The following is an 18,096-nucleotide window of genomic DNA, read 5'->3' on the forward strand; positions in this document are numbered from 1 at the left end:
AAATGACTTGGATGAAAGAATTAAGAGTTTTATATCAAAATTTGCAGATGACACAAAGTTAGGAGGCACAGTAAATTGTGTAGATAGGAGCAGGAAGACACAAAGGGATTTAGATAGATTAACTGAATGGGCAAAACTGTGGCAGATGGAAATCATTGTGGGAAAGTGTGAGGTCATCCACTATGGATCCAAAAATAGCAAAACAGAATATTTTCTAAATGGGAAGAACTAAGAACTGTGGAGGAGCAAAGAGATTTGGGATCCACGTTCACAAATCACTGAAAACAAGCTCACAGGTGCAAAAAGTTATCAAAAAAGCTAATGGGGTGTTGACCTTTAACTCAAGGGGGCTGGAATATAAAGGAGAGGAAATGATGCTTCAACTATATAGAGTCTTGATCAGACCCCACCTGGAGTGCTGTGTTCAGGTTTGGGCACCGCACCTCAGTAAGCATATATTTCTGGAGGGGGTCAGCACAGATTCACCAGAATGAATTCAGAGATTAAAGGGTTGAATTATGAGGGCAGGTTGTTTAATTGGTCTCTATTCCCTTGAGTTCAGAAGATTGAGGGATGATCTGATTGAGGATTTTAAAATAATACAGGGATTTGATAGGTTTGATACAGAAAAACAATTTCCTCTGATCGGGGAATCCAGAACAAGGGGGCACAATCTTAAAATTAGAGCTAGGCCATTTAGGAGTGAAATCAGGAGGCAGTTTTTCACCCAAAGGCTAGTGGAAATCTGGAACTCTCTCCCCCAAAAGGCTGTGGATGCTGGATCCATTCACATTTTCAAGATGGATGTAGATAAATATTTGCTAGGTCAGGGTATTAAGGGATATTGGGCAAGGGCGGGTAACTGGTCTTGAGGTATAGATCAACCATGATTTTATAAAATGGCGGATCAGGCTTGAGGGGCTGAATAGCCTACTCCTGTTTCTATGTATCTATGTATAATGCTCATTAAAACGCTATTATGGATGAAGTTGAAACAGTACGTTTTAAACAGTAAAAGCATAATGCTTTTCAGCAAGAATAAAAGATGATTTGTGTGAAAGACATTATATTAGGGTTAGAATGGCTCATTTAGCCTGTTGAGTCTGTTTTGTCATTTTATTAGATCATAGAAGACCTATAGCAGATCTTCTAATCCCGTTTCTCCAACTTTTGTTCAATACACACCTTAATAACATTTCTTGACAAATACCTCAATCTCTGTTTTAAACATCCCATTTGATGATATTTTTATGGCCTCTATGGAGTAAATGCATTCTAAATTTTAATAATCTTCTGTGTGAAGAAATGTTTTGTGATTTAACTTCTGTCTTAGCTCTAATCTTAAAACATTGACCCCTTGTCTTTGTTCTCTCTACCAGAGGTAAGAATCACCCCCATATTGCTTTTCTCATTATTGTAAACATCTCAATCACATAAGCTATTGGAGGAGCCCAGGTTTTCCCAATCGCTTATCATAGCTAACTTACAATAACTTACTTCTTCGAAAGATTGCTAAATCTTCCCAAGTTAGGGCACCCAAAATGGAATACAACCAGTCTGACCACCAGTCTGTACAAGTGTAGCTGCACTTTCTTGCATAATATTCCATAATTTTGCCATTACAGTTTTCTGCACCTGCAAACTAGTTACAATGTTAGATACTTAGAATTGTTAACCTCCTCTCCCATGCTTCCTTCAAAATATATTCCCATCCATCATTTAAATATGCAAAGTTTATTAAATTACAGTTTGCTATTTTGAACTCTATCACCACCGTTTTCCCCATGCCTTTAATCCACGTAATTCCCTTTGTAATTTTCAGTCTACTACATCACTTAGTGTCCTCAGCAAACTTAGATAAACTCCCCTCTTTTCTAACATCCAGGTCATTTATATATAGTATGTAAAGTTGAGACCACAGCATAAATTCCAAGGGACACCAGTGTTTGTACAAAATTACATCAATTACCAGTTTCTCTGGTTCCACTAAATAGAGTTGTGGCTGTCAGTTCTAAATGGGATAGAATTATATTTTAAAATACAGGCATGTTACCAACGGCATGCTATCGTTTGTTGATCGTTATCAATTATCAAACCAATTATAGGAACAAGGAATGAATATTTCATCAGCACAAACAATAAGACCTCTTTTGGTCAATAAGTCTACATGAACACACATGCATTGACAACTTTCAACTAAATTCATTCTGTTTGAGGAACACATTAGTTTTGTAGGTACTAAACGTGATTCTTACGAATCTTGGATACATCAGTAAATGTAGTTATGGTTGTTGACTCAGTTTTCCTCAATCCTATACAAGGAAAATATTTCAAACTATTGTTTCAGTGTATTTTGACTTGTGATAAGACTTCCAGTACAACATTAAAACTGTGATCATCATTCGTAGGCAATCTGAACGCTAAATTGAATATACCTGGCCCCTTCATCCCTAACATCTCCTCTCATCCCTCTGCCTCGGCACTGAACATCTGTTCATAATGGGCAATTTCAACCTACACATAAACTCCTCCTGCCTCACAACAACAACAACAACAAGATTAAATTTGTATAGCGCCTTTCCCGTTGGAATGACGGCCCAAGGCGCTGGACAGACAGAGTTATGCCCCGAGCTGGGGGTCGCTGTCGGGGAGGGTGGAGGGCGGGAGGGAAGCAGGGAGATCAAAAGCACGATTGAAGAGGAGCGTCTTGAGATGGGTCTTGATGGTGGCGAGTGAGGAGTCGAGGCAGAGGGACTGTGGGATTGAGTTCCAGAGGATGGGGGCAAAGTGGCAGAAGGCCCACCCGCCAATAGTGGGGCAAGTGAGGCGGGGGATGTGAAGCAGGCCAGAGCCTATTGAGTGGAGGAAGTGAACAGGGTGGTAGGGGGTCAGAAGGTCGGAGAGGTAGAGGGGAGCAAGACCCTGGAGGGCTTCTGAGGTGAGGACCAGGATCTTGAACTGTATCCTCTGTGTCATGGGAAGCCAGTGGAGTTGGGTGTGGATGGGGATAATAACGTCAGGGAGCCTAATGCAGGAGATGACATGAGCTGCAGAGTTCTGGATGATCTACAGCCTTTGGAGGGAGAGTTGGGGAGGCCGACAAGCAATGAGTTTGCATAGTCGAGTCCTGATGTAATGAAAGCATGTATGAGGGTTTCAGAGGCCTGTGGTGTGGGACAGTGGCAGAGCCGGGCGACACTGCGGAGGTGGGGGAAGGCAGAGCGGGTCACGGCGAAGATGTGGGGTAGAAAGGAAGTCCAACATCGCCTCACATTTGGACAGTTAGGTTTGATCTAAGCCAGGTGCGCTCAGTGGAACCACCTGTGCTTTAAGGGAGCGGAGGTGGCTGGTGTACCAGGGTGATTTGGGTGAGTAGGAGATGGTTCGGGAAGAGAGGGGAGCAAGGGAATCAAGAGTGGAGGAGAGGGAGCTGTGGAGAAGGGTGACCGAGGAGGATAGGTCAATGTGAGAGGACGCCCAGAGGGGAAGAAATTCAAATGACTCCAAGGCAGCTGAGAGATTTTTTTTTCCAGGGGCGGTATGAGATAAAGGTGGGTTGGGTGGTGGTGGGGAGAGGGATTTAGGAGATAAGGGAGATGAAGTGATGGTCCGAGATCACTTTTGTCGATGATGGTGAGGTCCGAGACGGTGAGGCCCCGAGTGATCACTAGGTCAAGGGGGTGACTGCGGATGTAGGTGGCAGAGTGGATGTGCAAGGAGAGATTGAGGGAGGAGATAAGGGAGGAAAAGTCAGCAGAGGTAGAGCAGGAGGGGGTGAAGTGAAGGTTGAACTGGCCAAGGATGAGGAGGAGTTCAGAGCAAAGGGATAGGGAAGATAGAAGGGTGGATATGTCAGGGATGAAGGTGAGGGAGGGCTTGGGGGGGGGTGGTAGATGAGGAGAATTTTGAGGGAGAGGTTGGAGGGGTGATAGAGGGTAAAGTGCTCAAAAGAGGGGAAGGATCCAGAGAAGTACTAGGAAAGGCCAAGCGGGGACCGGGAAATGAGAGCCACCCCACCACCACGGCGGTTAGGTCGAGGGGTGTGATGGAAGGTGTAGCTGGATGGTATTGTCTCAGTCAGGGGGAAGGTGTCGCCTGGAGTGATCCAGGTTTCAGTGAGGATGAGGATGTCGATGTGTTCATCAACGATAAGGTCTTGGATGGTGAGGGAACAAACGTTGGAGAGGGTTGGAGAGGGAACAAACATTTTGTAGATCGATTCAGAAAGGACAGTTGGTGATGGAAAGTGGGGGATAAGGCGTGGGAATGATAGGGAGGGTAGGGATGTGAATCAGAGAGGAGAGGTTGACCCCTGTGGTCGGGGACTGGTGAGCCTTGCGGCGAGAGGAGGGGATAGGGCAGTCAGAGTGGCTGCTCTATCTCCTGCAAAGGTATTTCAGCACCAGCTGCTGAGGTAACTGCTTTGCTGGACGCACTTAAGCTTCTTCCGTTAGACGTAAAGGTGATCATCGTTAGTGATTCAGTCTACGTGTGTCGAGCCTACACGGATGACTTAACTAAGTGGACTGCAGAGAATTGGACAAATCATAAGGGGAATCCCTTATTCCACAAGCAATATTGGCAACAGAATTGGGAGGAGAAAAAACAGAAGCCTTGAATCCAAGTTTGGCATATGCTTGGACATGTTAGATTATAGAAGTTGTAGTCTAATAATAATGAACACTAAACAAATGTAGAATGGAGAAAGTACTGACAGTCATGGGATAGGACACATCTGGTTTTCTCTGTCTTTGAAAGAATAACAAGACAGCTTTGGAAAAGGGCAGGGGGTCACCTCTTATCAGTAAATGACAACAAGCCCACAGAGGTAATGGTCCAAGGTACCAGTCGACACAGGATCTCGACTGAGCAATAAGTCGCTAGATTCTGACAGGGCCTGCCGAGCGACAGAAGGCAACCCTCAAGAATAGCAACTAATGAGCAAGTTGCTTAAACTAAAGGGCCTTGGTACCATCCCGGGATACTGATAAGAAATAACCAGTCACTTAAAAGGAATGTACTAATGATTCCACATAATAAAATAACAAGCACCAGATACAACCCTAAACTGATCAATCTCCTATCTTAGACAGGACAAAGGGAAGAACTTGTGGAGAATCAGTCAGGCTGGCACCAAGCCAAATGATTGATTAACCTGAGTACATGACTGTATCAGAAGTGGGTAGAGGGGCCCTAGGAAGGACGAGGCGGGTGGTCGACAAACCGCCGAATAAGGCTAGGTAAAATACAAAGTGATTGGATATGTAAATACGGGACGTAATGGCATGTCAGGCGACTGACTGTAAGTAGCCGAAAAAGAGAAGTGGAAAGCAGTCCGGAACGGTGCCAGCAGACGGTGATGGAAGATCAGAAGCCTGAATAACTGAAGTAACTAAGAAAGAACCCTGTTCCGGACTCGCAGCACTCAGTCTAGCGGCGTTGCTGGTTGACTGCTGAAATAAGGGTGCTTCAATGGTATTTTTGTTTGAATAAACTTGGCTTAACAGATTTTACCTAAACGGAATGCTGGGTGACCTTTTTGATATCTAACAGACAACAAAAAGATGGAGTACACTGTATCGGCAATAGCCAAGCAGACCTGCTTGTTCGTTCTGCATTCTACTTGAATGAGCTGCCACAGGTTGCCAAAGTATCAGTGACAAGGGTGGTAAACTGCGATTTTACTTCTGACCCTGAGTTAGTTAAGTTCGTGACACCCCTGGAGTCAGGGCAAATGGACAAACTTCCATTCTGGGACAGAAACAAAAAGCTTCTGGTGGAGGGGTCCAAGTTGTACTGGCAAAGGGAGACCTTAAACCAACGTATTCCACCTACATGAGTAAGGGGGTAATTAATTACGATGGCCCATGAGGGATCTGGTAGTCTCCACAATGGATAAAAGGGACCAGGGGAATTCTAAGGGAATACTGGTGGCTCAATATCAAGAGGGAGGTTAAAAAATACGTGGTGGGTTGCATACAGTGCATTCAAATTAATCCAAGCTCAGCCCCACGAAATATTCAAACTGAGTATTTTATCGAATGCTCGCTATTGATTAAATTCTCTTTGACCGTGCCTTCAGCTCCCCTCTCGACTCTCTACCCCTTCCTCGCTCCCTCCCTTCCCTCCCCCTGACCATTTCCCCCTTGCTTGGGTCCTGACCCAACTGTACAGCGCCTTGGGACGTCCTCCCGAATTGAAAGGCGCTCAATCAATGGAATCTTGTTGTTGTTGTTGTTGTAAATGACTGGATTTACCATGGCCTACCTTTCCAAGAGGCTCACGGCTAAAACCATATTCCAGACAATAACAGAGCAGCTTATGCCCAGAAACGGGGTTATGAAAACTCTCGAGTCTGATTGTGGAAGCCATTTCACGGCGGACATAATAAAGTCGGTAACCCAGAAATCTGGGCAATCGACATAATTTACATGTACCTGACCATCCAGATAGTTCCGGAAAAGTTGAGAAGACTGACAGACTCATAAAAAAATGCCCTTAAAAAGGCATGTATCCAGAATGGACGCAGATGGGACGAGCGAATCCCTTCGGTCTTGATGGGGCTTAACAATAAACCTCTCAGTGACAGACCAGGATTAACACCGTTTTACCTCTTCCACAGAAGACAAATGATTACCCCACTTAAGCAGACGCCAATGGAAATCTCTACTTCGCAGCTGGGACTTTAAAGAGTCTTTAGTCGATCTCATAACTCAGCCCAATACAGGTCACCATTATGAGAACACTTGTGACTACAAGCAGGGGGATATGGTGACAAGGAAGACACCTGTAATGACAGGTCTGGGACTTCACGAGAGAGTTTCACAAAGAGCTTCCACAAAACCAGCCAAAACTCCTGAATTCTAAAACGATAAAAATCTTCACTTCCAGAGGTAAACAGTTTTGACCGACCAGATCAAATGAGTACAAGTTTGTTAAACTAAACGAATGTTGGGGAGACAATGGAATGCAAGCCAACCCCTTTCTCCAGGTTTAGGTATTGAGGAATGTGAGAATGCTGAAGCCATTGGAAAACTGGACTGTATAAACACCAGGAGGTGACAGTCAAATGCAGTTGTCAAATGTTCAATAGGAACATCTGGAAATCGTATTCAAAATTTTGGGATTGGACTGCTGATTATCAAAATTGGGGTATTAAGGGATTCGGGGAGAAAGTGGGAAATTGGATTTGAAATTCTAGTAAAGATATAGATCAGCCATGAATAAATTAAATGGCGGAACAGACTCGACGGGCTGAATGGCCTACTTCTGTTCCTATTTTCCTATGTTATACATAAGAATATGGCTTTATAGTAGTAACTGGCATAAGTCTCTGTGAGCAACATATTGTGTGTAAGTTTCTGTCTTCTAGCTGAACTTGAAATGCATGGAGTTTACTATGAGAGAAAACAGCAACGGGCATTCTTGGAGAGCAATATGACAGAACAGAAAGTTTTGCGAGACACTTTTTTGGACTTTTGAAATCTTTCTTCCTACAGATTGATAACCAAGATGATGTTCTCCGAACATATTAATTATTCAGAGGGGGAAATGTCACAGTTACCCTATTCTTACAGTCTTTTCTAATATGTAAGTAATATGTATATATAACCATATAATATTATTTAAGGGAAATGGGGAGGCCTGCCCCTCTAAATGTGTTCTGTAAGATTCCAAGTTGCAGAAGCTGCTTACAGCACAGAGTTAGTAAGATATCCCATTGTTATAAATCTGAAATTGTTGTGTTCCTTATCTGCAAGCTCGCCGAAGGTTGCTAGGTTTTAATAAAGTGCTGTTATTTTGACGGGATGTACCCCTGAGTCTTTGTAGTATTCTAAACAAGAAAAGGAGTAAGAACTTCGGGGGATAGTGTTAGAATTTACACTTTTTGTATAATGTTAGAATCATAATAGATGTTGCGAACGGGTTAACTTTTAAGTTAAGTGTGGGGGACAACAGGACTGACAGTCATGGGATAGGACACATCTGTTTTTGAAAGAATAACGGACAGGGGCAGGGGGTCACCTCTTATCAGTGAATGACAACAAGCCCACAGAGGTAACGGTCCAAGGTACCAGTCGACACAGGATCTCGACTGAGCAATAAGTCGCTAGATTCTGACAGGGCCTGCCGAGCGACAGAAGGCAACCCTCAAGAATAGCAACTAATGAGCAAGTTGCTTAAACTAGAGGACCTTGGTACCATCCCGGGATACTGATAAGGAATAACCAATCACTTAAAAGGAATGTACTAATGATCCCACACCACAAAATAATGAGCACCAGATACAGCCCTAAACTGATCAATCCTCTATCTTAGACAATTAAGGACAATGTGTATGTGTGCTGAGGCACATATACCCATGAGGTGTTCACGTGAACCCAGCATGATTTTGGCCAGGTGATCTAATGTCCGCACCATGATTGGATGGACACAAGCTTAAGACACCGTGCCAGACCAAGATCGGCGCGCCCAGGACAGTACCTATCGTGGATGGAAGACTGAGAGCTAGAAGTCAGAAGTAGACGACCACGAGGAGCAATTACGTGGTAGTATTGTTCTGTTAGTGAATTGATTGATTGTGCTTACTTGCCCACGCCCATCGGGAAGTTGGACGGATCCTGGAGTTTAATAAACACCACTCTGGTTGCAAACAGTGGCTGTGTTTGATTGGAACTCGAAAAGGTTTTTTCTTAACAATTTGGCGTAGTCGGCAGGATTGTTCAGGAAAGTGGGACGGAGTAAGTACAATCAAGCCTTGACGAAAGTTTATGTTAAGTTTTTAGTTATTCCCCTATAGGTGTTAAGTCAGTCCAAACCAAGGGAAGGAAATCCCCTATTACCTCTGGGTAAGGAGAGGGACCGGGACCGATAGTAATTGGCACTATGGCCCCGGGAAATAATGCTGGTTGTGACTGGGCTGTGAACTTTGAAAGGAAGCTCATTAGAACGGTTCAGAAGTTGAAGTTGGGGGCGAACGATGAGAATATTCCGCACCCAAGTGGCGCGACAGGGTATAAGCCTTTAGTAGGAGAAATTGAGGAGTTAGGCACTCAGCGGAGGTTGAGTGATAGCAAGAAGAAGGTTTTGTTGAAATACTGGACTGTCGTGAGTTGCCAACACATAGAAGAAGAAAGATGCATATGGCAGGAGGAGAAAACCGTGAACAGGAAAGATTTCAGAAGGATCTGGAAGAAACGAGAGAGCAGGCAGCAAAGTACAAGGCGGACTTCTATGTTCAGCAAGAGCACGGGGAGTTAGAGCAAAGGGACTTAGAACGTGCGAATAAAGACATGACTGAGAGATATACGACCCTGCAGGGAATTTATAACTATCAAGGCGCTGTTTTAAATCTAACGGCTGTTAAATCTCGAGAGGTCGAGGAGCTTAAGGAGAAACGGTTGCGAGATAAGGAAATGATTGCCAGGTTGAGACAGGAAAATGATGATTTGAGGGGAGCCCTGCGCTACCAAGAAATAGGTAGGCAGGAGCGAGCGGAGTTAGAAGAGTTAAGGAAGAGAAGAGGGAGAGAAGGAAGGTAACGAACGGAGACAAGGGTTAGTAGCGGCCGTATGTGACATTAAGCCTCTGATAAATGGGGTTTGTCAGGATGCCGACGATAATAATGTAGATTGGGGAGAGTTGGATGAAGAGGCAGTGCAGTACAATGAGGATGAAGGGTCAGGGCCACCCCTAGTAAAGGGTCGTGTTTGTCCGGTCAGCACTTCACGGTGTACCAATGCGAATGGGAATGCTGGGGGCCGGGACGAAATTGTCACCTCCCTGAGCCTGGGAGATGTGGTAGCGTATTGTTCTCAGCTGGGGCCCTAATTAACTCAAGGAACCCCATGGCAACCCTGGATAATGAAATGGGATACTTGGAAAGAGGATAACGCTGACTTAACTCCCGCCGACTATGCTAGGACACTTAAGGCAATGTTAAGCTCGGATCTCCGAGGAGCTTTAGACCCTCGTACGATCCCAGGCAGAGTCGTTACCCCGGCCAATTTACAGAATTTCGAGGCAGAGGTGAGGCGAGCGCTGGCTGCCCACTCTAACCCCCTTGAAGATTTGACCTCATGTAAGCAGGGGGCAAATGAAACTCCCCTGGCTTTTCATCTCAGACTGTGGTAGCTATATTCGGCTAATCAGGAGAATGCCATGAATCGGCAACAATGCGAGAATTCTGTTAATTATAAAAAATGCTGGTTAAGGAAATTGAATAAGAATGCCTCTGCTGCTGTGAGGGTTAGGCATAAATCCCGCCTCCCTTTTTCATCAACTGATGGGAACAGCCACTAGGTGTCACGGGGCTATTCAGAAAACTATTAAGAGTGAAAAGACAGAATCTGTGTGGCAGGTGGAGGGGCGAGAGCTGTGGAGACCACTGAATAATGGTCCGAGCCGAGGGCAGCCCCGAAGTCAGGGACCCTGAGATAGTTCAAGGGATACCTGTGGTAAACGGGGCCATTGGGCTCCGGACTGTCCAACAGGGTGCAGACCCCGCGCACAGAGAGAGCAGAACTTTTATGCTGACCCCAGACCTGATCAAGAGCAGCAAAACTATGAGCAATGGGAGAGGAACCTGGAGCGAAAGTTAACCCGTTCATTAACCCAAGAAATCTTCACTCAGCTAGGCCATAATCAGGGACGTTGAGGTGGCTCTATCTCGGCTATAGTCGATGGGAACCGATCATGCCCTCAGTGACGTGTTTTGGTCCCACACCCTGATGCCGGCCAAGTGAGCAATCGGTTGTGTGTCCCCTTTAAGAAATACAAGGGACCGAGACCGTGTATATCCATGAAGGTGTGCGGGACTGTCCATGCTATTTTGGTAGATTCAGGCTCTACAGCCACTCTGCTTAATTTCGACAACCAACCCCTTCCTCCCCTAACAGGTGAATGTTTGGAATTTTCTTGTGTGTCTGGTAGCCCTATGTATGGTCAAGTGTTGCGTCCTTTGCCTGTACAATTGACTTGTAAAGCATCGATTGTTTTAAAACAGCCAATTGCTGTAAATTTAACCACTGAACCTGCTATCCTTGGTAGCGATGAACTAACCTCATGTAATGCTCTGCTCGACTATACTAATCATTGTTTATGGTTAGATCAACATCCTGGTCAGGGTCGGTTTTGTGAAATATTAGATCGGCATGCTGTGTGCGCTATTAAAAAGACCACCCCACACCCTCCAGTTCAGTCAAGTCACCCCTGGATTGGTCCATTATTATCCCAGTTTCCAGGTCTCCTAGCCACTCACAAGCACGACTGTGGGAGGCTGGCAGTAACTGAAGAGGTTAATGGTCCCACCCATCAGCCCTGTAAACAATACCCTTTGCCTAAAGAGAGTTTACCTTATGTCCAAGCCACAATTGAGAGTTTAAAGGAACAAGGTGTGATTCATGAAGGGATATTTACTACTAACTCCCCTATATGGCCCGTTAGGAAACCTGATAGTTCCTGGCGGTTAACCATTGATGATCGGCAGCTTAACAAAATTACACCGGCTTGTGCCCCAGTTGTAAGTCACATGAGCCAGCTTCTGAAGGACATCTCGTCTGCTGCTAAATGGTTCTCGACCCTGGATATTTCAAATGGATTCTGGAGCATTCCTCTAAAACCAGAGGACCAGCATAAGTTTGCGTTTATGTTCAATGGTCAACAGTACACTTGGACAATTCTACCTCAAGGCTTCCATAACTCTCCGACCATATTTCACAAACGTATGGTTCAGGCACTGCGTAATGTTGTTCCCCCTGATGGTACGAGTATTCTCCAGTATGTTGATGATATTTTGCTAACTTCTGATACTCAGGAAACTCATCGGACTCTCCTAGAACGGGTATTGAAAGTGCTTCTTCAAGCTGGATTGAAACTGAACCCCATGAAGGTACGATTGTGTGTTCCAGCTGTCTCTTTTCTCAGTGTACAACTGGATGCAGAGGGACTTCGACCTGTTGCTCATAAGGTCGACATCATTCAGAGCCTCCCACTGCCTGTGACCAAGACTGCACTTTATTCCTTCCTTGGACTGGTGGGGTACCAAAAGCAATTTCTCCCACAATTTGCTGAACTGGCCAAGCTGCTGTACAACCTTGTTAAAGGCAATATCCCTGATGATCTCCGTGAACACTGGACAGATGAACATACGGAAGCCGTATCTCAACTTAAACAAGCAGGCTGCTGGTTTGGTGCACCCCCAGCTTGATCAGCCTTTTCACTTAGAGGTTGCCGGAAGTCCTACTGCATTAGCAGCCGTTTTGACTCAGCAGTTTGAAGGTCGATACCTCCCGATTGCATATATATCTCGCATTCTTACTGGTGTGGAGAAACAGTTTGATCTGTGTGAACATCACCTTTTAGCCATGTGTTGGGCAGTCACCTCCTTTCAATACATCACTGGACTCCAGAATATTATCCTTCACTCTCCGCACACCCCCGTTCGTCTCCTGCAACCACCGGGCAATACGCTTATCTCCTCGCAAAGACTCATTGAATGGGCTCTCACTCTGGCTGCTGCTGATTTATCGGTTGTTACTGGTCTGACTACCCTCATTCCCCGATGATGTTGTATGACGGTGGCCCTCTTCCGTGCTTGAACTTCAGCGATACTGGGATCCTTAAGTCCCCACTGGAGGCTTCCCCGGTGCAGCCTGTCACCAATGTGTACATTGATGGCTCCTCCTTCCATGTTGATGGCAAGGCATTCATTGTTTTTTCCGTTATCCTCCCTGATCGTGACATTGGTTTCCACTGCATACTACATTCTGCTCAATATGCTGAGTTGGCTGCACTCATTGAAGTGGTGCGCCGGACTGCCAAAGTGGTTACCAACATATGGTCCGACAGCGCTTATGTTGTAAATACTGTGTTACGACTACCTTTGTACTCTTCCCGAAATTTTTGTACCTCTGCAGGAAAGGCGTTGGTTCACGCATCACTTCTGAGATGTCTGGCTGATGAGATATTCTGTCGCACCCATCCGATGTATGTTGGTAAGGTGGCAGGTCATCAAAAGACTGGACCACACTCACACAGGAACAATCGTGCTGATGTCGTTGCTCGCCAGTCCGCTCTTGATGGAGAGGCATGGATTTCTTCCCCTCTTCCATCCCACTCAGTGATGAGTATCTCGACTTCGCCCACTTTGACTGATTTGATTAAACTCCAGAATTCATACCCGCCTTACATCGAAGCCGTGCAGTGGCACCAGGAGCAACTTGCTGGACTTGATATCCATCCCGAGCCACAATATGATTGGCTAGTGCACACCCATTTGTATGTTCCTCTGGACTCTCTGGCCTCCCCTGTTCTCATGTATTCTAAGCACGATATCTCCACTGTGTGTATTCCCCCAGATTGTGCTGATGCGATGTTTCAGTTATACCACTCACATCCTACTGGTGGTCACTTTGGTCCTTCAAAAACCATCACTAAGTTATTGCGCTCTGTCTGGTGGCCTGGTTTGTCTCATGACGTTCGGGAACGATGTAAGACATGCCTTGTGTGTCTCCAGCAGAATCCCCCTCGATCTACTAATCGAGCGTTATTGCAAAGTGCACCCTCTCCCTCGGGTCCTTGGACCAATATTCAGATTGATTTTATTGGACCATTGCCCACAGCTGCCGGTGGTTACAAATACTGTTTAGTCATTATTGATAAGTTTACAAAATGGATTGAAGCTTTCCCGACTAAAAATAACACAGTGCTCACTGCTGCATGCATTTTATTGCGTGAGGTGATCTGCAGGTGGGGAATCCCTGGTATATTGGATAGTGATCAGGGATCACATTTCACGGGCGAAGATTTTACCAAATTGATGGAATTGCTGGAAATTGATCACAAATTGCATGTGTCATACCATCCTCAATCCTCAGGGGTAGTAGAAAGAAGTAACCGCACATTAAAGGTTTTGTTGTCAAAATTTTGTGCAGATCACCCCACGCAATGGATGAAGGGATTGCCACTGTGTCTAATGGCAATTTGCTCCACCCCACATGGTACTACTGGCATTTCACCCTATCAAGCGATGACAGGTCGTTTAATGAGGCTACCAGGTTGTACAGTAGTGATGACTAAACAAGCCCTTGAACAATTAGAGGGTAATGTTAAATTGCAGCGAACTGCAGAGGAGACATGACTGAAAGAGATGCTAAAGATCATACAGGAAACCAACAGGTTTGTGGCTACAAACACTGGTAAGGCGAAACAAACTATGAAGCAACAATTTGACACTACCGTTAACCATGTGGAGTATGAAATTGGAGATGAAGTCATGGTCCACGTGTTCGGGAAAAAGGAATCTCCTTTTGACCCGCGATTGAAAGGGCCTTTTGAAATTTTGGAAAAGGCAAGCCCGGCAGTATATTTAATTGCCATGCGTTTGTCTTCTAAATTGACTAAATGGTACCATGTGAATCAACTCAAAACTGAAAAGAAAGGAAAAGGATAAACTGATGACTGAATATATGCTACATTTGTATTTTGCAGGCACCAACCGAGTGATTACCGGATCTTCTGTATCAATATGGATCTGGATGGAATTACTGGAGGCCTGGTGCTTGGCGTTGTAATACTACTAATCCAGAACTCCCATGTTTACTCCCATGATAAACCCTTTGATGGAAACCCTCATAATACTTTCTTATTAACAGCTTATAGATATGCACAAAATAACCAGGTGTCTAGTTGTTAACCTTGTATTATATTTCTGACATTGTATTATATTCTTTTTGTAGTTTTGTGATACCACATGTTCATTCGGTATCAAGGTGGGGACTGTTAGAATTTACACTTTTTGTATAATGTTAGAATCATAATAGATGTTGCGAACAGGTTAACTTTTAAGTTAAGTGTGGGGGACAACTGGACTGACAGTCATGGGATAGGACACATCTGGTTTTCTCTGTTTTTGAAAGAATAACGGACAGGAGTAGGGGGTCACCTCTTATCAGTAAATGACAACAAGCCACAGAGGTAACGGTCCAAGGTACCAGTCGACACAGGATCTCGACTGAGCAATAAGTCGCTAGATTCTGACAGGGCCTGCCGAGCGACAGAAGGCAACCCTCAAGAATAGCAACTAATGAGCATGTTGCTTAAACTAGAGGACCTTGGTACCGTCCCGGGATACTGATAAGGAATAACCACTCACTTAAAAGGAATGTACTAATGATCCCACACCACAAAATAATGAGCACCAGATACAGCCCTAAACTGATCAATCCTCTATCTTAGACAATTAAGGACAATGTGTATGTGGGCTGAGGCACATACACCCCATGAGGTGTTTACGTGAACCCAGCATGATTTTGGCCAGGTGATCTAATGTCCGCACCATGATTGGATGGACACAAGCTTAAGACACCGTGCCAGACCAAGATCGGCGCGCCCAGGACAGTACCTATCGTGGATGGAAGACTGAGAGCTAGAAGTCAGAAGTAGATGACCACGAGGAGCGATTACGCGGTAGTACTGTTCTGTTAGTGAATTGATTGATTGTGCTTACTTGCCCACGCCCATCGGGAAGTTGGACGGATCCTGGAGTTTAATAAACACCACTCTGGTTGCAAACAGTGGCTGTGTTTGATTGGAACTCGAAAAGGTTTTTTCTTCTTAACAATTGTTGTCAACATCAGAGGTCTACTAGTGCCAACAGACTCCAATAAGACATTCCAGTCACCGGGCATTGGGGTTAACTGAGAATAACTGTCTGTGTGTGACTCTGACTTGGTTGACTCATCTTTGAAATATTTGAAATAAGATCTTACACCGACAGGGTTAGGAGAGAAGCAAAGATTACTTAGTACGAAATCGTTAATAAAATTTGCACATACATCAAATGGCGAAAACCATCGCACAACTATTAATTGTCATATTCAGTGATAGTAAATGTAGTGTTGTATCCAGAAAGATATTGCTGACCGGCAGTGCTTGACATTGGGGCATTAGCTGTTGTTCCTTCTCAAGGAAAAAGAAGAGTTTAAATGAATGGTTGGAGAATCAGCTATGATTTTTTTTTAAATTGATCTTCCCACAAAACTGCATAGTGGACATTACATTTACTGTACAGTAAACAATGTGAAGTGCTATCAGGTGTCCTCCCAATGTGAAATGTACCATATGAAATGTAAAGATAATAACATTGAAAAGCATGAATGGCTCTTTCACCATCATTATATCCAAAACAACAACAACAAGATTCCATTTATAGAGCGCCTTTCACGTCGGGAGGACGTCCCAAGGCGCTGATTAGAAACATTAGAAAGTCATTCCCCTTTTCTCGCACAAAATATATGGGAAATACAATTTTCTGACCTAAACGGTTTGCAAATCAAAAAAATTCTGACTTGTGAATTAACATAGTCAAGCATGAAAAAACAATATTTAAAAAAACACAAAGGTAAATCATTTGCAAAAGGAAACATAGCTCAAATCAGTAACAATAATTGTCTACTGAACAATTAGAGCATAATGGCAGCTTTTGGTGAAAGAAAGTTTCAGTGAGAGACAATAAGTGAAAAAGAAAAACTAAATTAAGTAACAGTGATGATAGATTGGATTAATGGAGTTATTCTTATTATTCTTCAACCATTAAACCAACAACATTTCCAATCCAGATCAGTAATTCTATTTCATTTTGGTCTGGAATCTTTCACGATACAAAAAGATTATATTTGATATCACAGCAAACTTCCAAGGCTCAATATTAAATTTGAATCAAACATCATAACAAGTGGTATAAAATTATTCCTCAACTAATAATTGTCATATTCAGTGAACGTCATTGTAGTGATGTATCTAGAAAGTTATTGCTTACCTGCTGTGCTTAGCGTTGAAGCAATAGTCGGTGTTTCTTCTCGAGGAAAAAGAAAGGAGTTTAAATGAAAGGTTGGAGAATAAGCTATGAAATTCTTTTACTTTCAGCAAGTTTCCTTATTCCGCACACCTAATCATAATCCCTTAGGAAAGAAAACAATAATAAATTGGTCACTTCAATCCACGACTGTTTGTGGGACACTGCTGTGTGCAATTTGGCTGCCGCATTTCGCTCACAAATATAGAGACAATTCACTTCACAGCATATTCTGTGGAGTGCTTTGAGCCGTGTAGAAGACGTGAAAAGAGCTATTTCAAATGCAGGATTATTATCATTGTTAAGGATATATTACTATTATTAAATATATAAACATACATACATAAATATAGACTTGCTGAATGAAATTGCAAACTCATACAAATTATATTGCTTCCAGTGTTGTTGGTGAAGGGCCCATCAGTAATCTTTCTTCTAAAGGAAGACTATTTTTTTAATTATAGAGTAAGCATTGTAAACCAATACATGGGAAATTCAGTTTGGTGACCTCAACTTTTTTCACAAACCAAAAAAATTCTGATTTGTGGATTAACATAGTTAAGCATTAAATAACCATTTTTTAAAAAAAAGTAAATGATTTTCAAAAAGGAAACATAGCTCATATCAGTCACAATCAATAATTGTCTGCTGAACAATTAGTTCATAAATGGCAGCTTTTGGTGAAAGACAGTTTGGTTGACAGACAGAAAATGGAAAATGAAAAATAAATTAAGTACCAGTGATGATAGGTTGGATTAGTGGAACTCTGCTTGTTTTTGTTGTTCCTAAAATGGAGATAACATTTTCAAATGATATTCTTGTATTCGTATTAATTGTGTGAAACATGAATCATTTGCATGCAAAACACGATTTTCCTACCGCTTGAATGGGTAACAGTGGTTGTACTTATTGTTGTTGATGGAGTTGTTGTTGATTCTAAACAACAAAAAATGCATCAAACCAGTATTCGCAGACACTTGATACCTGATAAACTTGCTGCAGCATCAACATAGGATATACTTCAATATCAAACTTTCCAAGAGCAACACTAAGTCTAGAAATTCACTGTTTTTGGATTACATCCATAGCAATTCTAATCCAGATCAGTAATTCTATTTCATTTTGTTCTGGAATCTTTCACGATACAAAAAGATTATTTTTGATGTCACAGCAAACTTCCAAGGCTCAATATTAAATTGGAATCAAACATCATAAAAAGTGTTATAAAATTATTCCTCAAC

The 18,096-nt window shown here is 43.4% G+C and overlaps 1 protein-coding gene across 1 annotated transcript in view; it reads right to left on the reverse strand.

Moving 5' to 3' along the window:
* Positions 1-18,096, reverse strand: part of LOC103189551 (mucin-19-like) — a 101,959-nt gene that overhangs the window by 26,676 nt on the left and 57,187 nt on the right. Inside the window, exons 66-68 of the mRNA XM_042335446.1 lie at positions 17,735-17,791; positions 17,593-17,640; positions 16,820-16,855 (exon numbers count right to left, since the gene is read on the reverse strand). Of these exons, the coding sequence (XP_042191380.1) occupies positions 16,820-16,855; positions 17,593-17,640; positions 17,735-17,791 (141 nt within the window). The remainder of the gene's footprint in view (positions 1-16,819; positions 16,856-17,592; positions 17,641-17,734; positions 17,792-18,096) is intronic.

Source organism: Callorhinchus milii, unplaced genomic scaffold (assembly GCF_018977255.1).
Source record: "Callorhinchus milii isolate IMCB2004 unplaced genomic scaffold, IMCB_Cmil_1.0 Scaffold5, whole genome shotgun sequence".
NCBI classification, from domain to species: Eukaryota; Metazoa; Chordata; class Chondrichthyes; order Chimaeriformes; family Callorhinchidae; genus Callorhinchus; species Callorhinchus milii.